At 38.1% G+C, this 26,327-nt stretch overlaps 1 protein-coding gene across 1 annotated transcript in view; it reads right to left on the bottom strand.

Annotated features, from left to right (window-relative positions):
* Corin (corin, serine peptidase) overlaps positions 1-26,327 on the bottom strand; it is a 283,207-nt gene that overhangs the window by 53,663 nt on the left and 203,217 nt on the right. The window contains 5 exon segments of the mRNA XM_047567531.1: positions 2,969-3,200; positions 11,853-11,960; positions 15,257-15,373; positions 17,128-17,238; positions 19,535-19,642. Of these exon segments, the coding sequence (XP_047423487.1) occupies positions 2,969-3,200; positions 11,853-11,960; positions 15,257-15,373; positions 17,128-17,238; positions 19,535-19,642 (676 nt within the window).

Here is a 26,327-nt window from a genome sequence, read left to right as displayed (position 1 = left end):
GAATCTGGGTCTATATGTATGGAGTGACGTATGCAAATACAGAGACATACACACATACAAGAGGTGTTTAGGAAACCAAAATGAGAATGATCTCTACAAACAGAATGTGTTTCAGCAATATACTTTCAACAAAAGAAATTTCATTTTAAAAAAGAGAAACAAGGCTTTTTCCCAGATGCGGACTTCCTTCTCTAGTTGGCCTTTCCATTCTTTCTTTGTCTTTCAAGAAGGTACATACTCCAATCCTTTACTCCAAGCTGGTAAGTCCCCGGTATTTCTCAGGAGGCTCTGTGCTGGGTGCTTTGTGTAGGTTATCTCATTTATGCCTGGGATATATTTAACTTTAGGTATCAGCATGTCTCAAAGAAGATTTCCTTACCTTCTGGGGGTGGGGGTGGGACATATTTTGGCTTCATTATTAAAATTAATTACGTAGTTAGAAAGAAAAGAGGCATAAACAGAAAGTTACTAGGCAGATTTATTTTAAATACATTCTTACTTCTCAAGAAAGTCAAACTTTAAACTACAAATTGAGCATCTCTAAATCCAAAGTCTGCTCTAAAATCCAAATTGGAACATTTCAAATTGTGGATTTTCAGATTTTAGGGATATTCAACCAATAAAGTCTATGTAGATATTCTGATCCCAAGAATTTTGGACAAAGGATATCCAGTAAGTGTAACTAATCTCAACCAGTGTCTCATTTTTTTAGATAAATTGGGACATATCTTACAGAAAGATCAGATCCAGTCTTGCTGGAAACTGGTGGGAAAAAGGTAGTGATCAAATGAGGAAGATTCAGAGAAACTGTCTAGGTTTAAGTCTGCACGAGCAAAGCATAACAAAGTTTGGCTTCAGAATTTGGGGTGAGGATGAAGCCACAGCATTCTAATATTCAGTTTGCAAAAATGGGAAGTTCGTTAGTGTTTAATACCTGTCTCTTGGACTAAGTAGTTTTGTTTCAGATTTACAACAAATGTATATATCTCAATTGCTGCTGTTATTTTAAGTTAACCATAGGATTCATAACTTATATAGAAAACTGCATACTACCTGACTCTACCACTTCCAACTTTTTTCTAGAAAATGAAAATCACAGAGTATGCAGCACCACAACTCCAGGGGGTGCTATTCTCATAATCTGCATGGTGCTCAGTCATAGGCAGCAACCGTTGTGTTTCACACCTCACTCAAAAGACTATTGTGAGTAAGAGACAGCATAATGACCCTCAAGTATCTAGATATACTGTATGACTACAATGTTCAATATTTTTTCAGACATATAACTTAAAAGTTAAATGTTAATATTAATAAACAGTCTTGGCTAAAACAACTAAGTATTGCTTTATTAGCTTATTAGCATATCCTCCTGTCTTAATACTTAAAATTTTATAAACAAATATCAAAATATAAAGTTTATGTTGCTAACCACTGAAGATAAAAGTTGTATAAGTAAAATCTAAGAAACAAAATAAAAGCATCCAAATGTAGTTCACCAAAAATTGACTGAATAATAATATCTCAGAATATAATACCTTAGTCATTTTAATTTGAAACTCAAACCCTGAAATTATAAAATTATATCTGAAGGTAATTTACATTCAACAAAGAATGCTGCATTCAGAAAAAAAAATTATGTACATATGAAAATAAAGTCAAAGACTACGTGAAGTACTTTTAAAAATAAATATTCACTATCACCATTGACCTTACTTAGCAAAAGTAGAATGAGATTTACAAATGACTTTTCAACACAAAGTTGGTATCGATTCTGTTGATACTTGAAAAGGCAGTTAGACAGAAATTTTCAGAATTATTTTGCACAAGCTAACATTTTATTCTCCCCATTTTGTATGATTTAGCAAGTACCCCCAAGTCATTCTGTAATTTTATTGTTTCCTCTTCTGACTCTATAGATGGCCCTACTTTGTCATCCATTTGGTATTTAGCATTTAATTTATTGCTTTCCCATCTGTCCAGTATATTGATATTATTGCTTTTCCTTGAAGTTCTAAGTGACTCCTGATCCAAACATATGGTTTGTGTAGTTACCGCTCATGTTTTGGCAAGCATATCTGCACAGTCACCCTTGATGGGAAACAGAGCTGATGGTGGTAGTCTCCTTCTATGGGCACATTCTTGAGCTACAACCTCTACCCAATGGAATCAGGCAAGAACACCACCTCCACTACGCAATTGTGTTCCTGTGCTGTCATCATAGCTATCTTGTAACAAGGCTCACAGTCAATCAGAAGGGCTTTCTGTTTATGCACTTTCATTTAATTTCACAATAACCCAACGCAACAGCTATTACCGTGGTATGTTACCAAGGAACTGAGGCAGAGATACTGAGGAATTTGCCTTAAGGCTCCACCAGCTAGGGTCTGGAACTTGAATGCTAACAATGTACTCCAGAGCAACAGTTTTGACCTCTAGATTATAACTCCTAAAAAAAGTCCAAGCCACATTCTCAGTTCCCGTACCTTATTTTACTTTATTTAGAGAAGAAGAAAAATGGCAGTGATGTCCATCGCCATCCAAGCTGTGAGGCTGCTGTTCTGTCTCCCTGTGTAATATCTCTAACTTTTGAGTGCTATCAGAATGCAGTATTTTCAACACATCAATGTTGGCAGAGAAAGAGGCACATACGCCTCCTTCCTGTGCTAACTCACCGTGTTTAAAAATGCTTCTTGGCCCACTACAATGAAATGTGTGTGATTCTTTCGATTCAAGTGCATGACTATCACCAAAGGTAGTTCACAACCTCCTTGCTGTCTGCCTTCACTGGAGTCATGGATTCTTACAAACTCATTTTACCATTCCTACTACTTCACTTTTTAAATATATGGTTTGTTAAATCTAGAGTCTTTTAACAATATTTATTTTGTCTGAACGTGACCCTATCTTCATTCTGTTGGTTCTTCTGGACATAAAATTAGGAGTCTTGTTGAAGACCCCATCATATTACCTGCAAGGGGAGATGCGCTGGCCTGTGTTCACATCACACTTTGGTACTAAAATGGTGCAAGCAAAGAACATGAGGTATTTGTAACAGTTGGTTTGAACGAGTGCTGGAAAGAGAGAGGACTCCCAGCTGATGGATGCTTCCTTTTGAGTCCTGTGGCCAAGGTAATTTGGATAATTTGTATGATTGTAGGGCAAATTCATGCAGAGTTCCAGGGTAATTGGTTCACACTGACCTAACAAAAACAACAACAAAAAAAAAGAATATGTAGTTTTTAAATTATACTTGTAAAGGCAACTTTTTTACCTCAACAAACTTAACGTCTAATTTACTCTTTCTTCAGAGTACTGAAGATCAAAGTGCAAGAAGTATATAACATTTTTCTGTGAATATAAAAAAATAAATAAATTGGTTAATGAAACACCATGGTGAACTAAGAAGTGTTTCTGCCTTTGTAGCTACCGATACAGAGCCCAGCATGCACATATTAGAAAGTCTCTCATTTTCCCCTTGACTCGACTCATCTGAGAATGACTCTCATTCTTTTTATTCACTCCAGTTCACCTTCTGATTTATTACTTCTAAAATATAATAGTCCCCATTATCTTCACAACCATTAAAAAAAATCAATGAGTTTGATTAAATAGGCAATTAGACAACTTCTGTCTATGTACTTTATTGTTGATTAACAAACATAAATAAAAGGCTACAACTTTTCAGGGCAAGAGGAGGCTGGGATCGGTTGGATAATTCTTGCTAATCAAGAAAAAATTCCAAGGTTTTAGCTTGAAATTCAAGGTTATTTCACTCTTCAACTGCAACCTGATTTTCCAGTCTATGGTCACCAACAGATCTCTACTGCAATGAATTCTGTTCCCTGTGACACTGGTGTTTTAAGATTTGCATGCCTATGCACACCCTGTTTGCTCCTTTCCTTCCTTGACACACTGTGATCATTCCCTCAGATGGGGTCATGCTTCTAGCTGCTATGTGCATATGGCACCTGCTGTCTGGAATGATCCTTTTCCATCGTCCCCACTGAACTAACTCCCCTCCTTGGCTTGGAAGACTCAAAACAAACACCTCTTCCAAGTCTTCCTGGTCAACCACTCTTATTCCCAAAATGACTCTCTTCTGAGTGCCACAGTGTCTTAGGCATGTTCCTATCATACACCATTGGACTCTGCTTCACTCTTTATTTAATGCCCTTCCCTGAGATATTTGAGAAATAAAACTTTATCTTTTGATCTCAGAGACTTCACCTAGAATATAGTGTCAGAATGGAGGACAGACAACAGGAGATAAAAGGTGTCAGGAACTACTTTAGGTACTACAAATGCAAATATAATGATAAATAATGACCCAGACATTGAAGAATTCCACAGACGTGATAGGAAAAAGGACACATGTGCTCATAGCTGTAGAGTGACGTGAATAGGCTAGGATAGAGTTTGTCATGGACTGAATGCTTGTGTCTCCTTCATGTCCAAATTCATATATTGAAAGTTTTACCCTTGATGTGATAGTATTAGGGCAGGCCTTAGGGAGGTAGTTGGGTTCAGATGATGTCTCAGTGAAGGTGGAACACCATGATGGGATTACTGTTCTCATAAGAGGAAGAAACTAGAACTGTTGCTCTCTATCAAGTGAAGATATAAGCAAGAAGGCCACCATCTGCAAATCAGGAAGCAGGCCCTCACCAGAGACCACATCTGCCAGTGCCTTGATGTTGGACTTTCAGCCTCCAGAACTGTGAGACACAAATTTTGTTTAAGCCACCTGCCTCTGGTATTTTGTCATGGCAGCCTAAGTTTACTAAGACTATGGTTATGAACAAAATGATAAGAGTCCAAAGGGATTCAAAGAGCAAAGTGACTCAAGAAGCCTTTAAGGGTAAATGGTTTCGGGCAGGTTTGAGGAAATGTAGTAGAGAGGGTTCCTGTCCCCTCGGTGTTGTCAGCAAATGTGCCATGTTTTCCAAAGCGACAAGGGTAATCAAGCGAGTGCCTTTGTAAAATTAGCTGAGGCAGACTGAAGACTTCATGTCTTATTAAGAGTAATTATTCAAATTGAATTTAATTATTTGACTAAAAAGTGGTATGCATACAAATAGATTAGCAAGAGGGACTAAGGTAAAATAACAAACAGCTCCAGGATTCTTTGATTTAAAGAATCAAGGGTTCCACAGATATTATGTTTATAAGAGCCATGACACAGGCCAGATTGAAAACACTGTCGACAAAGTACAACAGAAAAAATGCAACACTGTGAAGTTGACATCATCTTGAGGAGGAGTATGAGGTGGAGAGAGGAGAGCAAGCGGGTGTGGGGTTGATTCAGAGTCACACTTCCTTTGATTGGTGAAGGGCATTATGGACTCAACAATTGTGTTCCCTCAAAGCACATGTGTTGAAATCTTAATTCCCAATATGATGGCATTAGAAGGTGGGGCCTTTAGAAGGTAATTAGGCCATACGGTCAGAGCCTTCATGAATAGAAGTAGTATCCTTATGAAAGACCCCAGAGAAGTCTCTGGTCCTCTTTCTTCAACATGAGGACATGGTAAGAAGTCAGCCATCTGCAATCCAGAAGAGGGGACTCACTAGAACTTGACCTCATCTCAGACTTCAGCCTCCAGAACTGTGAGAAATAAATGTTTGCTGCCAATAGCCTATGGTAATTTGTTGTATCAGCCCAAACTAAGAAAAGGAGTAACATTTAAGTATTTCATTTTCAGATTTTAAAAAAACATGTTTCTTGTAACAATTAAAAAGTGCATAAAAAGTCAGTCATCATCTCCTCCACTCCCCTTCCTCCTCACTTGTCCTCAAAGCCAATAGGCAGGTTTGGGTCCTCGCATGCCCTTCTCACTCACACTTAAACACACACACAGACATTTATAGACTTTAAGATCTGTGAGTCGCTTTCATCAAAGTAGGACTATATGGTTCCTATAATTTCAGCCTGCCTTTGTTGTCTCCTTTCCAGTCAGAAGCTGCAGCCTTCATTACCTTTTTCTTTAACATACTTATAATTTGACAAAAACAAGACCATTCACACAGATTTTTGATGCAGCTTCTCTTTTTCCTGCTTGTTCACGTCTTTTCCTCCTCTACTGCCTCATCAAGGTTTAAGTTTTCAATCAGTGTATTCATTTACATGATTAATAGAATATATTGCATGGATTTTTTTCTCTCTTTTGATATATGAAGAATGCATCACTTTGATTTCGGATAAGATATAACTTTTAAGTGTTTCAGAGCCAAGGAAGATAAAAGGATTAAGTAATGATCATATATTTTTCCTGAGATCTTTATTAAGTGTGATAAGGTTGATTGGATCTTGTGGTTATTTTTCCTTTCATGAAGCATTCTTTACAGATTGCTGAGCAAGTTAAACTCTCAAGATGCCTATCAATCCCATAATCTGTGATTAATGGTATCCATAAACTTTTGCATTGGAAGCATTAGACTCACTCACGAGCCTGATTCGAAGTAGCCACTAGAGGGCGATCACATCACAAACACCCAAATGTTTAAAGACCACAGTACTGTTTACAGTGCAAGTTACAAGTGCCTAGCACAGTGTCCTGAACACAGATCAGGTTTGACAAATATCCACTGAAAATAAATAAATATGATGAAGTCTTAATGATATTTCACCTTGCAAACTTTGAAACGAGATTTGTTAAATTTAACATAAAAACGAAATTGTTCACATCCTTGTCAGTTACATCCTTATCATGATTCTGAAGTTTGTGGAAACCATGTATTAAATGGTCATCTACGTGTAAATATGTCACTCTTCAACATCCAGCTGCATACATAATATTAAAGATTCATCTTTGCCTCAAACTCTAAACCTCTCTTTATGATTGTCATTTCTAATCATCTGATGAGTTATTATAAGGTGAGCATCCTTATAACAATTACCTAGGTCAAGAAATCAAAATTTGACAGATACCCGGAAATCCTTGCACATACCTCATCTTATTTCAACCTCCTTTCTCCCCAAGGTAGCTAATGAGTTTCCCAGTTATCACCTCCTTGTTCTTCTTTACAGTATTACTACATAAGTGTGCACTACCCCCAGGTACTGCAGTTTAGGCTTGCCTAATTTTATAAACTTGTCTTATCTTTTAAGTGTCTTAAAGTTTCTTAAAATCTCTTTGCTTTTCTTTATAATTTCACTATTTAAATATGCAGGGATTTAACCTGTGGAGAGTACCAGAGTTTGAATTTGTTTGAGCTCATGATCCTGATGAGGTTAAAGATGTTCTGCATCATTTTCAGGCAAATGGATGAAATTGGAGAATATCATGCTAAGTGAGATAAGCCAATCTCAAAAAACTAAAGGATGAATGATCTCGCTGATAAGCAGATGAGGACATATAATGGGGGGTGGGAGGGGTTAGCGTTAGGGTTAGGGTTACGTTTAGGGTTAGGGATAAGGAGGGTGGTAAGAATGGAGGAAGGAAGGACTGTATAGAGGGAAAAGAGGGGTGGGGGGTAGGGGGAGGGGGAAAATAACAGAATGAATCAAACAACATTACCCTATGTAAATTTATGATTACACAAATGGTATGCCTTGACTCCATGTACAAATAGAGAAACAACATGCATCCCATTTGTTTACAAAAAAAAAAAAAAGATGTTCTGCATCCTCTCAATTTCCTGAACACTGGCAGAGAAATCCAGAGGACTCACCAAGGTTCATTCCTTTGGCAAGACTACAGTCAGCTGTGGTGTTCACTCACAGGAAGTCACATCATTTCTGATTTTCCTCTCTTTGTGATGTGAGCAGCTATGGATGCTCTATGCCTTGACCCATTAACTCACTGTACCACCAAATGATAATACCTAATTCAGTCATTTATTTTTCACTTACGAATTGGGAATGCTTTTATAAAGAGATCATTCTTCCTGTCTATTCTTTGGTCCCAAGAACTGAGTTCTTAGCCATTACGGTATTGGGCTTCTTTGCCACAACCCTGAGTTAATGTTCTGTTTAATTGGAGTTTAAAAAGAGGGCAGGGAATTATAGGTCAGTAGGAAGTTATTCAGAGCAAAACTGTTCAACTCCTCCTCTGCCTCCACATTAAATAAGAGCCTTACAAATTGAAGGGAAAAAATGGACAAGTGAACACACGGAAGTGAAGGTGGATAGAGTCTTGTGCATAACTTGAGCGAATGCCTGTGGGCACAACAGCCAGACCTGGCTTCACAGGGCCATGGTGAACATGGCACAGAGAAGGGGAGAGACTGCCCAGGAGCTGTTCTTCCTACCAGGTTTCCGCATCTGCCTGGATTACACACCACAAGGGGGAAGTGATGGATTAGTTCTTCCACTCCTGAGTGAGGAGAAATAGCAGTCCTGCTCCTACCCACTAAAGCAAGGGCAGGTCTGCATTTTGCCTCCTAGCAAAGCACAAAGATATTAATGATGCTGGCCTGTGACTGAGTGAGGTTACACAGGCTGCTACGAACTCCTCTGGAGGAGTATGATACTTCAAGACTATTAGTACACTGTCTCATTGGAGATGTGATTTTCAGGTTTCTAGATTTGGGTTTTTTTTTTTTTAATTAAATGTAGGTGCTTTGGGGGAATCTAAGGAAAGCCGTGGATGTTCTCTATTGAAAATCACACATAGAAATATGAAAACATTTAAAAAATCCAATTTCACAAATGTCACATATTCCTGCAAGCCTAGTCGTAAACAGCCAACTAGAATATCATTTTAACCTTCTTCCATACTGGAGTCACCTGGGCAATTTCAAAAATACTGATAACTAGAACCCAGTCAGAAGATCTCCAGGGGTCACCAGGAAGTTTTGTAATTTTACAGGATGGCAAGAACCAATGTCTTAATTTAAGGACTAGAATCTAAACAACTGCAATGCAAGACTGGTTCAATCAGATAGAATATTCACCTTCTTCAAACTCATAGTCTCCATGGGCATCAACCAGAGAGGGAGAGAATTCTATTCACTTGTGTCTCAGAAGCTAAGTAATAATAATTTCTGACAGTAGTAAACATTTTCAAATTATTAATCACACTTTCAAGTATATGAAGCATTTTCTGAGAGGAGAGTGCCTCTGTTCATCTTTACGTAGAACCAAGCATACATATCCTGTATTAGTCAGTTTTTCATTGCTGTGACCAATACCTGAGAAAAACAACTTAGACGAGGAAAGATTTATTTTGGCTCATGATTTCAGATGTCTCAGTCCCTGGTCCAGTAACTCTAAGGCAAAAACATCATGGCAAAAGGGTGTGGTGGAAGAAAATTACCCAGCTAATGGTTGCCAGGAAGCAAAGAGAGAATAGAAGGGGCCATGAACAAGATATAGTCCCCAGTGATCTACTTCCTTCAAACAGGTCCCACCTCCTACAGTTTCCAACAGTAACTTCGAATTATTCATCCACTGATGAGGTCAAATCCCTCATGATCCAATTACTTCCCAGAGTCCACCTCTGAATATTGTTGCATTAGGGATCAAATCTTTAACACATGAGTCTTTGGGAAGTCTTCATATCCAAACTGCAATATATCATATCCAAACCACAACATATCCCATTCTGAGGCTCTTTGGAAGAAAAGAAATAATATCTTGACTCTCAATTGCAAATGAGTCATATACACTGTTTTTAATAAGAAAAGGATTAGAGGACCAAGGACTAACCCAGTACCTGGCACACAAAGTGGGGATGTTTGAATGTTCACTAAATATATGTGCAGAGAATATGGCAAGAATATATATGGTGAGTGAGGAAGCTGGTGAGGCAGTGAGGGCTAGGGGAACTGTACTTGAAGAACACGAAGACAGAAAGAATGTAGCATATATGGGTGGGAAGACAAAAAATAAGTCTTCTACATTGAAAGTTTCTTCCAGGAGCTAGGGCACCTTCCCCTCTTCACCATTAAAGAGCTAGTGCCCATGTGGGTACCTGAAACATGGTATGCACATCATAAATGCTGTTCGAATGTGTGAGCCAGAGGTATCTAACTGCCCTTCCTACAACTTCTTTTTCTGACAGGTGACAACATTTTTAAAATTGAGATTTTGAAGCACTTTAAATATAGAGAAATAGAATAGCACATCCAGTTACTCCCTGCCCAAATTTGACGCAGGCTAACATTTTCTTTCTACTCTTTTGAGTCGAATAGTAAGTGCCATTCCATGTGAAACCACCCCCAAACTTTAACAATAAACACATGCCTTTGAGATGACTGTCATTCCTCAAAATTATTCATCCCAAATTGAAGACGAAGTAAAGAAATAATTCTGAAAAAGTTTCAAAGCAGATTGGGAGATGAGCAAAATGAAACAATTGAAACAATGACTCCACAGGATATATGCATATGTATGCATATATGTGTAAGCATGTATATGTATAGAAATCAATTTAGTTCTCTAAAATGGCAGTGTAAATATGTCTTCTTAATGGCTAGATTAATACTACTATTCCCTCAGAGGGTGCTGTGGTTTGTCCCTCTGAAACTCATGTTGGAGCTTAATCTCCAGATGGTAGAAACTTAACAATGGCATAGTGAGGTGGGGCCTCTGGGAGGTGCTTGGAGTAGATAAGATCATCAGAGTTGAGCCCTATGATCAAGGACCAGTATCTTCATAAGAGAAGAGAGAGTACTCTGTCACTCTCCATGTGAGTCCTGGGCCACTCTGGTTCTCTGTGCAAAAAGGTATCAGGTCATTAGATGTGGTCCCCCCTTAGCCTCAGACAACAACCTTGAGCCAAAATAACTAACCAACCTAGTTTGTGGTATAGCATTATTAGCAACAGAAAACTAGTCTAACACATAGGAAAAACCATCCCCACACGAGTACCTCAGTCAGGAGGGCTGAGCTGTGCTTTCAGTTGGTCATTACATGCCCATGAAAACAGAAGTCCTGTCAGTCTGAGTTTTCAATTGGCTGCCCTCCTCAAATCCCTTACCAGTCTACTTGCTTCACCTTGAGACTCCCTGACAGCCACAGGGCCAGGTGAAAACTTTGGCAGACCCAAGGCCCTGAGCCCATCAGCCTGCAACTTCCAGTAGCCTCAACTGAGATGATATGTGTTAACAGGAAATTCTGTCTTACCAAAGGAAAGCTGGTTGACCTGGTTCTAAACTTCTAGCCCAAGATGAAGATGAGGCAAACATTTAATTATCAAAATTGAAGAAAGTGAGTGTAATAAGACAATCGGGCCCAGAAGTAAGAAATCAATTCTAGAATCAGTCATTGGAAATTTTCTGATTCATTCAAAATTTTCCATGAAAATCAGTGTTTTCTTCTGCTCCATTATGTCTTCCCCCAAGTACTTCCTCCTCCTAGAAGCCAATTTAGACTGCACCACCTGCTTCCACCATTTGGAGCTATTACATTGTCACTGAAACAAATTAACATGATGGTTCCAAAACCATTATAGGTCACTGAAGTTTGTGGAAAGGTGAGAATAAATTTATTAAATGAATGGACTGCCAAAGTTTTATGTGGCTGTTTCGAAGAACTTCCCATTTGTTTCTTGGCTAAAGTTTCCATTTTTGAAGCTGTGCTTTAAAAAGGAAGAAAGATAACATCTGCCCACAGATGGAGCCAAGGAAATAATATATGGGAGTTGATGTCAAGTTGAAAAGTGATGGTAATGATATTAGGCAATGTGGATTTATAGTCCATTCACAATGACACATTTGTTTCTGATTTAAGTTAATTAAGACCATTTTGTTTCTTTCTGCTACCACATACAACCTTTATAAGAAGAAAAAGCAAATAAATATACTTTCTTGGAGAGATTCCAGACATTAGTAGTTTCATGTCAATGCAGAAAGAAAAGGCTGGGGGCAGCCCTGTCCTTGGGATTGCATCTGTCAGCTGTTATACTTACTACAGTTACTCAGACTGCTGTCTGGGTCACACACAGAGCTGCCACCACAAGAGTCAAGGCAAGAACTGTAGAGGCATCTTTGGTCTCCTTCTTGACATGGAGTCTGACCTGCAGAGGGAGAAAGACACAGTGGCTTTCACCGTCTCTACATTCCTCACACTAGCATCTGAAGGGTCAAGAACACCTGGTGGAGTCAAGGAATGACACAACTTTAATTTCCTTCCCATTTCTCCCAAAATATTGAACACATGTGAAATAGGTACTATCTGGACTCATTTTCCTGGCAACTAAATACAATAATTTATTCCAAGAGGATTCTGCAGGAATGAAGAAATAAAACACATACACACACACCACACTAACAATAGGTGGTTGTTACTTCTAATGGAAAAAATAGTTGTATTTTTATATAAGTTTCTATACTTGATTACAAAATAAAATTCAAGTGATTTCAGGAATGGAAAGCAATATGAAGATCTTGAAATTCTAAATATAGAGTGGCATTACTTGAAAAGCTCATTTGCTCCCAACTCTGGTCTAAGGAAAATTCCCTAATATTAAGTTGAGCGCCAACACCAGTACAGGAGGGTTCTCTGTCATGGTAAAGTCTCTTGCAGCTGTTATCCATATTGTCACTATGACCTTGAAGAGCACCCTCAGCCTAGTGAGATGACCTGGGTTTCTTGTTCCCAAATGAACAACAGCTCTAATGGCTTTTCCTTAAGGTATGTAGAGAGGAAACTGCTCTTACCATTGATTTCCTCGTCATTTGTAGATTAAGTGGATAAGGTAATAAATTACTGCCCTTTCTCTTTTCATTTCTCCCTCATTATTATGGTCAATTACTTTTAGACATGTCATGTGGAATCTGGAAAACTCTGCAAGGCACTTTTCAGCATTAATAATGGTATGCATGTATATATAGTCTTATCTATAATTCTAAGACAATGTTTATTATACTGGAACCCTTCTTCTTGCCAGGCTCTCTACTGTGCAATGCTATATATGACTGCCATGTGGAAAAGAGATGTTGCTGTTTGATTTTTTAAAGTTAGCAGGTTAACTTTTTTTTTCTCTCAAAGCAAGACTGGACAATTTCCATAAGCTTAAGCTCCTAGGCAAATTTTAGGACATTGATCATTCATTATTTCAGCAAATATTAAATGCCTACTGTGTGACGAGGTTATGTGACAAGGTAGGCACTGCACATGGAATGGCAGAGGAGCATGACAGCCTCTGTGAAGTAGATCCTACTCTAATAGGGGTGCTGTCTCAACCCATGCCTCACGATGCTGTCTGGCCATTGCTTTACCAATGATCCATATATAGGGCAGTTGAAGCAGACAAGGGGAGTAGGGGAAGTTTTTCAAAGGAGTTTACCAGATAGAATGGGGTAGGTCGTGATGACAGGGAATGAAGGGTTTTCCAAGAAGAAAAGCAAAACTTGCAAAGGATGAAGTCACTGACTCCTCAACCACTGTGGGGAATGAGGAAGAGTAGACAGGCAAACAGAATCAGAGCCTGGAAGGTTTCTCAAGGCCTAAATCTTCAACAGGGCCCAAAGCCTTGGGAGTAGTGGGCCCTGATTACCCCGCCCCAACCCCCATCCCGCCCCACTCCCTGCCATCTTGCAGAACAACCCTGTACTCCAGGATGACGGCTGTTATGCAGTCCAAGACCTCCTCCATCCTCAGCTCTCTGATTACAGTCGCCTTCTCTCTGTACCCTAAACATGCCTTGCTCCTTCCCGCTTCAGGACTTTTAGTCACCCGGTGCCATGTGTCTGAAATGCTTTTCCAGTCCTTCTCCTCTTGGTTAACGCCACACATTCTCCAGATCTGAGCTCCAGGATCTCCTCCTCAGGAGGCTTTGTCTGAGGGCCCTGCCAGGGCATGCGTACCATGTTTTCCTGTGTAGCCCATGTTATTTCACATTTAGACACTGACTTACATATTTATTTGTAGCATGTGTCTGTCTCCCAGGAGCCTCTTATCTCCATCAGCTGTTTTGTTTGCCCCTGAATTCCCAGGGGACGTCCCCATATTGGCACCATGATAAGCATTTTTTAAGTTGAATTCATCATAGTAAATAATATAAAGGTACTAAGATGTTACTTTTTCTATTCATTTTATAATGTGATTTTATGCCATTTCATACATGTAAGGAAATAATCTACAAATCCTGCCAATTCATAGTGAAATATACAACATAACTTTGGAACATTTAGAATCGCATAGAAATAATTTAATTATAGGTAGAGAAAGAACAATGTGATCCAAAGGCAAGTTCTAGGTTGAGATGCACACAATAACTCATGCCTAGTAAAGGATTTCGGTTGGAATTTTAAAACTGGTAAAACAAAACTCTCTTTATATATTATCTTCAGGTAATAAACCTGTGCTTCCAAAGTTCACCCTTTAGGCCTTGAATGCTCCTTCATTGAAGCTATCCTAATACTCACTTTTCTTTATGATGAAACTAGTTTATCTACACATCTACAGTGTCCAGTCTCATTAGCTGATTATGGATATGCACAGCCCAATAAATGCTTTAACTATGAATAAGAGCCTACACTTATTCCATTCTCACTAAGCATCAACCCTACAAAGTAATTAACACTATTGGAGTTTAGAAACACAGAAACTCAGACACAGAAGGGTGAAGTAACTTGCCCAAAGACCACTGGATAGTAAGTGGTAGAACCAGGACTTGAAACCAGGAATGCAGTAACCACACTCCTAACACCTAGGCTATTCCTGTATCCTAAAAGACCATATGGTGATGGGTAAGTTTTGGGATATTCCCAACAGCTGCATATTGAGACGCTTGCATATACACCAGACTTAAAACAATCAAGGTGGAATTTTCTTTTCTGGCAGAAATGGTCACATTTAAAAACCAACTTATTTGATTTCTTTTTCTTTTTAAGTTTCCCACTTAGATATTGCAATACCTTTTTAAAGGATATTCAAGTTTATTGCTTGGTAATGTGAAACATTAAGCTGCTTCTCCTGAACCTGGTTATTTTAGGAAGCCGTTCCATTTAATTTCAGGAGCCAATTTTTTTTCTAATTGGAATCTAATCTCATTTAATTGGATGCTATGCACTAAACCTTCCTCTTTCTCATGGCTCTCCCTGTGACACAGCTAGCTAAATCTGACCATGTTGTTTGACCTCAACCTTTCCCCCTTAGGAATGACTTTCAGCTTCTGTCCTTTGAACACTGTATTTACCACAAGGAGTGGTTTCCTGACTGCCCGGGGCAATGAGGACCACTGAGGCAGTCTGAAAGATTTATGTGGAAATCCTTTGTAAGCACTAAATAATTTTCAGATGTTTTACTTTGTTCCCAAGGAAAAGTCCACCAATGAAGAAATGTCCCAGGGGCTTGGGACACACTCACTGTCACCGCAGTTCTCCTCATCACTCCCGTCCTTGCAGTCCTCGTCTCCGTCGCACTGGAAAGAGCTGGGGATACACTGTCCATTTCTGCACTCCACCAGACCCTGGCTGTGACAGGCTAGGAAAGACCAGAACAATACTCACTGATTCATTAACTCTTCTTTCAGTCTGCAGACCACATAAATGATACCCACCGACCAGGCAGCACAGAGGAACCAAGTGTTCTGCATACACAAATGGATCAATCAACGGCTGTTGAAATGCCAAGCATTTTTGGAATGGACAGTTTTCTTTCTAGGACTTTGCCTTCCTTTTTAAAGGGTACTTGCAAAACGTTCACTTTTTCTTGAGAAGTGTGGGATTATTTTCAAAAATGATAGTGGTGATACTACCAATAATATATGTGAAGGAACTCTCATAGTACCTAACATACAAGGAACACTTTATTTCCATACTTGTTCATGACATCTGATATTTGAAAGGGAAGATCTGGTAGCCATTAGCTTTGTGATTCCTGTAGTTTCTCTAACTTCTATGCCAAACATTTATTAGGGCACCAGAAACCCATGCATCTTGGGTTGTGTCCTTGCTGTCCCCAGATCATCTGCATACAGCCCACTCTGCTCCACTGGTTCACTGAGGAGGGGTTCAGTCGATGCTTGACTTTAAAATCAACACAGGGCAGAGGAAAGCTGCACAACTTTGTTTGTGAACCTTTTTTCAAAATTTTCTTATGCCCAAATTAAAACTGTTATTCAAATTTCTGTTTTTGCCTCAAGTTATAAGTCAGTTAAATATTCAACTTCATACACAGTATCCCTGGATTCTGCATTCACAGATTCAACCAACCACAGATTTAAAATACTCAGGAAGAAAAGCTATCCTATACTGAACATGTAGAGATTTTTTTCTTGTACTTATTCCTTAAACAAAAATAATATAGTATAACAACTATTTACATTTACATTATATTGGGTATTATAAGTAATCTTGTGGTGATTTAAAGTATATAGAAGCATGTACATAGATTATATGCAAAAGTTAAAGCTTCTTATATAAGGGGCTTGAGCATCCACAGATTTTGGTAGCCACCCAGGGTCCTGGAGCCAAAGCCCTACCCATCTCAAGGGGCATCTGTATATCAACTCTTTGTACTTTTATTAGACAGCAAAAGGTGAAAAAAAGCTTAACTAGTTAAAATATCCATGAATTACATCATATTAACTCTTTCAGGTCAACTGTGTTCTCTTTTAATACAAAACTACTATAATCCAGTCATATTTAGTATTGCCTGCTAGGGATAGGATATTTTCTGGGAAGGAGGAAAAAACTTGTTACTGGGTTGGTAATGTAACAGCTATCTGAAATTTTCACTCACCCAGAAACACAACAGGCTGTAAAATGATCATTACTGTCATGTAATCTGTGTGTCTGTAGGAATATTACAGGCTCTCTTCTCTCTGGCAGTTCTTCCCATGTGCTCCCCTAAGTGGCCCCAAAATCATGTTTGGAGGCTCCTACAGGGAAGTTTCGGGGCTCATATAGTGTTTGCAGAAATAAGACCCGCTGGACTCTAGGAAGAGCATTACCTTTGACAAAGTCATAGACACATAAAGGAGACAAGAGCGATGAGAGAGAAAACAGATGCCTGCTTGCCAGATCAGTCAAATCAAGTTTGTGGTTTAGGGGAGAGAGGTGTGAAGTCTGACACACCATGTTGCTGTTGGCATGAACCCCTTGATTGCTACCTCTCTAGGTTATAACCAGAGTATAAGAATCTTTCCCCTGGAATGCTAGATAGAGAGTGAAACTTGAGTATAGTCCTCAACCTTGAACAAAAGTAAGCAAAATGAGAATCCTCAGGGAACTCACAGCAATTGACCTCATCGGACTTGTCCACACAGTCATGGTCACCATCACACACCCACTCGGCCACAATGCAGCGCCCGTCCCCACAGCGATGCTCCTTTGTAGAATTGCAGTCTGGAGGAAAGAAAAATGCATGAAGACAGAGAGAAACAGCATGAAAAACACAGAATTGGGTGGCTTGCAGTTCCAATTCAAGAGAACCTATTCCCACTGCCCCAATACCTCAGAAATCTAGGATGAGTCTGACACAATTAAAAAAGCACCTCCCACCAACCATGAGCCCGGGGCGCACATCACCATGGCGGGAGACTTGCCTGCTTCTCAGATGAGTTACAACTCTGCCCTGCTTTGCCAGGACCCTGGGTCTGTTCTTATTGTTGTTCTCTTTTGTCTTCTTTCCTTATGGGCAATTTGTGAATTTTATATTGACTCAAATTAACCACATTCTGATTTGTACTTCATGGCACAGAGAGCTGATTGGATGGATCTGTGATTATTCTCTCATTTCTCAAAGTATCATAAGTTATCTCACTGCTGAATTGGGAAGGCAAGTGTCTCCTTATGTCTTCTCTCCTGATGCTCAGCTTAAGTTTCCTGTTGGACTATCTTAATATATAACCCATATTTGAAAGAACTGCTGGGCAAGCAATGCAAAATGTTATTGTTTTCATGATTCTTTTCAACTTAGATTTAAACTTTGCCCTAATCTACACATTCCTTGGGGAGGGGAAGATCACTAAGTGATGTTTCCTCTCTCAAAGGGCAGAATTAGTGGGCCGCTTTGCAATGAGATATATTCTGACCTAAATATAAGCAAACCATTGAAAGATGTATGCAGATTCATGAATAGCAGATTTACTCTGGGAAAGTATCCTGTAAGTCTTCATTAACAGAGCCCATGTCATAGACTCCTGAGAGACCACCAGTCTTGGTGGGTATTTTGGAGCAGTGAAGGAAAGTATGTAGAAGACATAGGGTAGAGAAAAGAAGAAACACGCAAAAGATGAAATGCTTGGGTAGAAACCAGAAAACACGCAAGTCCAGACCACTAAAGTCAAGGAGCCAGGGCAGAGACCAGTCTAAGGGGAATCATAATCACTGCCATTAGATGAAAACAACCGTCAGCTTGAGGGCACAAACTTTATGACATCCTATCTTCAGAAGCCTTATGATAAGTAGCAGGAGCATTCTTTTTCACCCACTAACTCTGTCCCTCTCTACTAAGCTATTCAGCCACCAAGCTACATGAACTGCCCCACTCCCACATTTTTCCACTTATTCCACTGGAAAAAAAAGGGATTGGACTAGAGATCTCTAAGTCCTCTTGAAACTGTAAATTCTATGATGTGTATAATTGCAATTCTCTCTCCCCTTTGTCTGAAGTCTAGTCAGACCCAAGAGACAACCCATATCTATCTAGTTACCCATGGTATTATTTGTACACACACATATATTTCAATTTGTGTGTGTGGTGCTGGAGACTGAACCCAGGGCCTCATGCATGTTAGGAAAGTGCTCTCCCACTGAGCTATACTCACAGTCCAGTTTTTCAATATCTTAATAAATACAGTAAGGGAGATGTTAGATGATGCTCCCAGAAACTGCCCACTTTCCTAGCATAGAGCTATTTCTGACCCCCATCACTTCAAGATATTCCTCTGATCATATTCCAGGTCCTTTTCCAACATTCTTTTCAACATACTCTAACACTGAATACTGGCTCATATCATTTTCTCATTGTCCATTCTTATCTCAAGTTGCCCTTTAGTTCAAAGTTCCTAGTTTAGTCAATCAGTAAAATATTACCTCAAAATTCTGAAGTTAATTACAAAACCAAAAAGGTAAATAAGCAAGAGTAATTTTGCTGGTTTAAATTTATGAGATGGCATTCAGAATTGAACATGGCTCTTTAAAAGATGGGTTCTTTAAAAGACAAGACTATCAGCATATGTGGCTGAAACAAATATGCTATCCTAACCCGGGGAGAGGTTTCTACACAAGGAATGGTGCTTAGGAATCAAATACAGGATAAATCTTTGGTTACATCCAATACTTTGCAATCTGCCTCTAAAGTTTTGCTCAAGATCTCAGGATCCAAACATGACACTGGCTCTAATCAGAAGAAAAAGAAAACAGTGACACAGAGGAAAACATATGAACATTTTAGCAACTTTTACCCATCTTTCCAGCCCATTTCATTAACATTTCCTTAACAGAACCGTTTATGCAAGAAGTATTACATTTATACACATGATTGATTGAACAAGACTCTTCCTTCTAGAAATGACAAGAAACCAGCCATTTTATAATTTAACTTGCTAATCATATTAACAAAGAGTGAGCTACAAGTTCTTGGTTATAAATGTCTATGATTTGTAATTAAAACCTTTAGGGAAACAATGCTACTTACCACAGTTTTGCTCATCACTCAGATCCCCGCAGTCATCATATCCATCACACACAAAGCTGTAATTAAGGCATTTGCCTGTGTGACAGCGAAACAGATCCTCACTGCAGTCTGCAAATAAGAGAAGCTACTGGTGTGTTACCAGGGCCATGCAGATGTTATAATGGAGCTGTACTTAACCAAAGTCCATCATTGGACGGGAACCATAATGATAAACTAGTCCACACCTATTGTTTTACAGATGAGAAGATTATGGCACAGAGAGGTCCAATGTCTTGCTCAAGGTCACTGAACAAGAGACTGTAGAACCAGGACTAAGACCCTCAGGGTCCTGAGTCAAGTACTCTATCACCTTCTGAAGGTGACTTCCACATTATGTCACTCCTTGAAAGAAGAAGAGAAGGGTCATGCTCATTTCACCATGGTTTCTAATGAAATTCATGTTTATGTTTGTGCAGAGTGAAGGACTTTAATGGGAGAGAGGATGAGCAGTTTGCTCCTAAAAGTGTTTCATTTAGAGTAAAAGTCTAGGTTAGTCAATGGTAAACGTAAACATAATAGAAAAAATATGCTACTAGATTACATACTTGTTACTTCTTTTGCTTAAACATCACTACTTAAGTTCTAGGTGTTTCATAACATGATCCTCAAATAAATAAACACTGTCCTACGGGAATAGTGACAAGATGAGAATAAGTGATATGTAATCTTAGGAAGTTTGTAGTTTAATATTGAAATCAAGTACCTGCAGGGAAATAAGTTTCTAAGTTTTAATAGAAGATAACATCATCTACTTAGGTAGACCTGAACTCCTAACCTGGTTCTAACATCTGTTAGTTGTGGAACTGTTAGTGTGTTAGTTTGGAGTTGGGAAAATATCAGCCACTTTACAGGGTTTTGGAAAACATTTTAGTAAAATAATATGTGTAAGATGCCAAGATGATTCAATGGGAAAAGAATGTTCTTTTTAATATATTGTGCTAGGACAATTAGATACCAAATATGCAAACAAACAAAAACCAACACTGACTTTCACCTCAAATCATACACTAAAACTAACTCAAAACTCAAAACAGATCACAGGCTTAAAAGTAAGAGTGAAATCATGGAGCTTCTGGAAGAAAATGGGAAAAATCTTTCTAACTTTGGATTAGGCAAAGAATTTCTAGATATGACACCAAAAGCACAGTAATTCAAAAATCCCATTAAGAAAATGAGAAGACAAACCACATGCTAGAAAAATACCTGCAAATCATGTATGTGATAAAGGACTTATATCCAGAGTACACATAGAACTGTAACACTCACTAATGAGACAACAACAACCCAATGACAAGTGGGCGAAAGACTTGAAAAGAAAATCTTTGTGAAGGATATAGAAATGATTAATAAGAAAGAAAAATGGAGGCACTTTAGATTACGTAGAGGGAAATGAGGGGGTATGAAAAATGGTGGACTGAGACAGACATCATTACCCTATGTACATCTATGATTACATGAATGGTATGAATCTACATCGTGCACAACCATAGAAAGGAAATCATGTACCCCATTTGTGTACAATGAATCAAAATGCAGTCCATGAAAAATAAAAATATTAAAAAAAGAATAGAAAATGTAGTCAATGTTATTAGTCATTAAAGAGAAGTAAACTTAAACCACAATAAGACACTACTACACATTCTCTAACATGATTCTAATCAGAAAGGCAGATAATGCCAAGATACAGGCAAGGAGTTTGAGAAACTGAAACTCTTGTACATTGCTAGTGAGAGTATAAAATAATAATACCACTTTAGAAAACAGTTTGACAGCTTACCACACAACTAATTCATTGATTCTACTCTTAAGAGTCTATCCAAGAGAAATTAAAACATATCTACAAAAAGACTTGAGTGTTCATAGCAGCATTATTCAAAATACCCCCAAACTGGAAAAAATCCAATGCTCACCAACTGATGAACGGACAACAAATGTAATATGCTCATGCAATGGAATTACTATCCAGAGACCAAAAGAATCAAACCACTGATACATGTGACGGTTATTAAGGAACCTCAAAATGTTATGCTAAGTGAAAGAAACCAGACTACATGTCATATAACCCATTCATGAAATCCAGAAAAAAAAAAAAACAAATTTATGGAGACAGAATTCAGAGAAATGGTTACTGGTGTCTGGAAGGATTAAGATGGAGACTGACTGCAGATGGGTGTGAAGGAAATTTGAAGGGAGAGGGAAAAATTATAGAGTTGGATTGTAGTGATGTTCGCACAACTCATCAATTTACTAAAAGTCAATAAGTGAAACTTATGGTATATAAATTACACCTCAAAAAAAATACCTGTAAAATGTTCTAAACTCATATAGGTGAAGAACTATATTAGAGCTATATTAGAAGAAACTAACTAGGTTTCTTTTTTCCCTGAGGAATTAAAAATAATTTTATTTCTTTATTTTAATATTTTATTGGTGAATTGTAATTATATGGCATAGTGGGCTTCATTGTTATAGGCATGTAACAGAGTTTGGTCAATTTCATTAAATGTATTCTCTTTTCCCTTATTTAAAATAAGTACAAAAATAGGTTGTATAAGGCTGAAGAAGAATCAGGGAAGATGGGCAGAATTTTAGTGGCGCAGAAGGAATGAGAATTTTACCTTGCGTCACGTAGAGGGAATAGCAAGAATAAACGAAAAAGATGAGAATGAGATCTTCATTTGAAGATCATTCTACTCGACTGTTGAGGACCAGGAGTCCAGTGGTCAATAACCAGTCTCCTGAATTCCAGGCGCTTGTTTATCCTCCAGTATCTCATACAACTGGTGGTGGGCACCTCTTCACTATAAACATCCCAAATGGATGACAACTCATTATCAAAAGTCTTTGGCTCCCATTATCCAACCTCCCTCTAAGTTCTCACATTCTGTAGCATCATGGATGACTACAATTTACAACAACCTATTCTATATTTTATGAAGTAATAGAAGAGAGGAGTTTGAAGACTCTAAGAACAAAGAAATGGTGATAAGATGCTCCCTTCTGTTCGTTAGATATGGTTATGGCGTTCGTAGGCTTGGAGGTGCAAAGCTGAAGATAGCTGGTGCTGGAGAGAGGAGCCTTATTTTTTATTATGGCAGCTGGCTATTTTTGCAACATGATGATTGAGCTGAACACAAATTACAGTAGTAACTGATCTCCCCTTCTTCCTGAATGAGCGAGCAGATGATTAAATATTGACATCAGTACCCTCGAGCATATCTGAATGAGCAGTATTTGGCAATTGCCTCTGTTTGAAATGATGCCCTGTTTTGCCTGGGGTCTGAAGCTTAGAAGTGCTATTTGGCATCTCCTTTCTTCCATGGAGTGCTCACCATTCCAACATGACAGATTTGGTAAAATGCTAGTTAGGTTGAGTCTTGCTTGCCTCCACTTGGTCACCTTTGTACAAATCCAGTGATTGTTTTGCTTTTTTTGGTTTTTATTCCTGACTTTTTTTTTTTTTAATGGATTTTAGCTGATGCTCATGAAGAGAGTGAGTTCTTGGAACTGTGCTACCAATGAAAGGAAATTCTAAGGAAGTACATTTATTTACAGAGCTGTGTCATATCATCCTTTGGGCCCTCTGCTGGAAGTAGAATCAAGTCTCACATTATTGCCTTTATAATTATATCCTCTAGTATTATAGATATAGAACAGTACTGTATCATACTCTGTGAATGTAAAACCTCTGTACCTGCTTTATGATGTGTAGTAGTGACTGTGCTTCTTCAGAGCTGTTTTCAAAGATGTTACTCTAGAATGTTTTCTTTTCAGATGAAAAGCTAATTTTTAAAAAATGGTGCCAGGTATCACAACAGTAACGGAACTTGGTTGTTTTGTTGGGTTTTGTTTTTTGTTTTTTACTCCCTGCCATTTTTTAATGAAGTGTGCTGGATATCTTTATAATTTTGTTCAGATGACTGCAGAATCTCAATAGCTTCTGCTACTGCTGCTGTGGATGCATTACATATTGTTATTATTGCCCATTTTATATAAATTTAAATACATATACATAAACAAATAATTTGAATTTTTGGAAACTTTAGCTGTGTTGTCAACTTTGGAAGAAGTATCCCAGTTTACCGTGTAGAGTTGGCATTGTACAGAAATTGACAGCCATATTGGTCTAGAAATATTACACTTAAACTTTTTTCCATTCATACAGAGGTAATGCACTGTATTAAATATGCAAGGTATGAACTACATGGGTTTGAGTAAGGAAACTAATAAGGTATTCTTCAAATAATAAAAAAAGATGAAAATGATAATTCCTTAACTTTATCACTATATAATGGATGCACGTATTGAATTTTCACATGGTACCCCATAAATATGTGCAATTATGTCAGTTAGAGGAGGCAAAGCCTTTGACATTGATCAGTTAAACTATTAGCTACATCAAAATGTTACATTTATGTATACTTGAATCATAAATGTCTATTTCAGGAAAAAGCATTCTAAAAAGAACAATTTAAAACTTTTAGAACCACATCATTTTAGAAATGGAATGGTTTTAGAGATCATCTGTGCAACATCTTCAGTAAGATGAGTGTAAGTACACACAAAAAATACACATGTGTACACATATGTTCACAATTACACACATACAGAATTTGATAAGTACTTTTTACTTTTTTACTTCTCCCAGTATGAAAATTTTTCAAATGAAGATGGCCATATTTAATGTAAAATACAAGAACTAAGAGGTTCTAGCTATGGCCTTTACTGCACTAATTCCTCCCCTCAGCAGAGGGCGCTATCTCCCCATCCGGCACCCCACTGCTAAATGGGACGCCTAACAGTTGAGTCCAGAAAGGTAATGACACTGGTTTTTATCTTCACTGGGCAAATTTGAGGGATTTGAGAATTGAGATATATACATTTCCATTAAAAATTTTAAAAGGTCTTTTAGGCTTTGGTTCTATTTTAATCTCAATTACTCTTGTGGGAAGTCTGGAATCAATGTTAGTATCAGTGATAAACAGAAAAAAAAGGTATCTCAACTTGATTTTCAGTGCAAAAGTACATTACCCCACCCCTGGAGTTGGGAGGGATGGATTGGTAGATTTAACCATATGAGTTAAATTTCTTTTAAACAGTGCACCTCATGTTTTTTTGATGGTAGGAATACTGGGGAATCAAATACTCCTTTCAGAATCTGAGTAACAAGAGAACACACCAAACATTTTCAAAGGTTTATAGGTCCTCTTTGAGGCCTCATTGTAGGTATTTTTAAAATTAGTGCTCTTTTTATTAAATGATTACATAAATGGGAAGGACACAGGCGTTTTTTTTTTTTTTTAATCTTCATTATTCACACAGGTGCAAATTTAACTTTCCACTGTTATTACTTCCTTGGTTAGGAGCCCTTTTCAGAAGTTTGACACAAAATTAGTTGAATTTGGAAAACAACTTGTTACTTCCCTAAGGTCTGTGTGATTAGCAAACACTCAAAACCTTAACCAGAGGCACTGCACAGTCAGAAACACACAGCAAACAGCAAAGATCACAGTGCCTCCTTTTATTGGAATCAATGTTTATTTGAACTGAAAAGATGTTGTCAGCGCAATTTGAGGCCAACAAATCAAAATTTTCAAAAGGTGCTTGCTGCAATTTTCTTGCTCAATATGAGCATAATTTTACATGACTAAGGTTTTTCTACATACAGCTTTTTTTTGTTAAGATCTTGCTGCAAAACATTTCTTCTGAGGTTCTTACATGTTGATATTTATTTCAGTTTAGAAACTCGTGTGAACTTTTGTCCCTCAAAATTATCATTAAGAAAACTAAGAAACAAGAAGGCTTTTAAACAAGTGCTTCATTGAATTTTCTCAGTTTCTGTAACTCCATAAACAAATATGTTGCCTCAACTCAAGAAATATGGAGGCTCAATTTCCACCCACAGAATGTTCAAAACAGATGGGACCAAAAAACATTTCATCTAACCCTGTTGCTGTGAGATGGTCAGAGAGGTTCAATGGTTTGCCCACCATTGCTTAGCCAATTAACATCAGAGCTGTGAAAAAATCAGGTGTCATGATTCCCTGGATTCTTCCTATTATCAACCCTACCTCTGGAGGAAAGCTGTTCAACTGCAGTACTGTTGACATTTGGGACTGAGTTAATTCTTCATTGGGTTGAGGATGGCTGCCCTGGACACTGTAGGATGTTTAGTAGCACCCTTAGCCTTTACCCACTGAATACCACTAGCATCTCTCCTCATCCCTGTAGTTGTCAAAAATGTCTCCGTTCATTGCAAAATGTCATCTAGAGGATTGAGAACCACCGTTGTGGAGTACTCCCGAGGGCAAGGCCTGACTTTAGTCCTACCAGCTTCTCTACAAAACCAGCTCCTGGTGATCTCCCCTTCTTCTCTGCTCATAACACATCAATCTTGTTTGGCTTTGTGGCATTTCTTGTATTGCTGTTTTAAAATACCAGATTTAGTAGTTCTTATGTTTATATATTATTTTTCTGATTAGATTAACATCCTCATGAAGAAAGAAACCATGTCTTAGCATGTTTACTTATTGGGTTATCTATAACATGCTCCATACATAATTGGAATTCAAGAGTATTCAGTAGTTTGATTGACTCAGTATAATTAGATCACCACTACACAAAAGTGGATTTTGCAAACAGTTGAAGCTTCATCTTTAACAAAACGAATGAGATCTTTTTGTTATTTTGATAAAAATCTTTCTAGCATTTACTTGCATCCCTGTCTTGATAAAAGGATTATAGTAACTATATT

Source organism: Sciurus carolinensis, chromosome 10, assembly GCF_902686445.1.
Source record: "Sciurus carolinensis chromosome 10, mSciCar1.2, whole genome shotgun sequence".
In the NCBI taxonomy this organism is placed as follows: Eukaryota; Metazoa; Chordata; class Mammalia; order Rodentia; family Sciuridae; genus Sciurus; species Sciurus carolinensis.
This window is presented reverse-complemented; position numbering and strand designations above follow the sequence as displayed.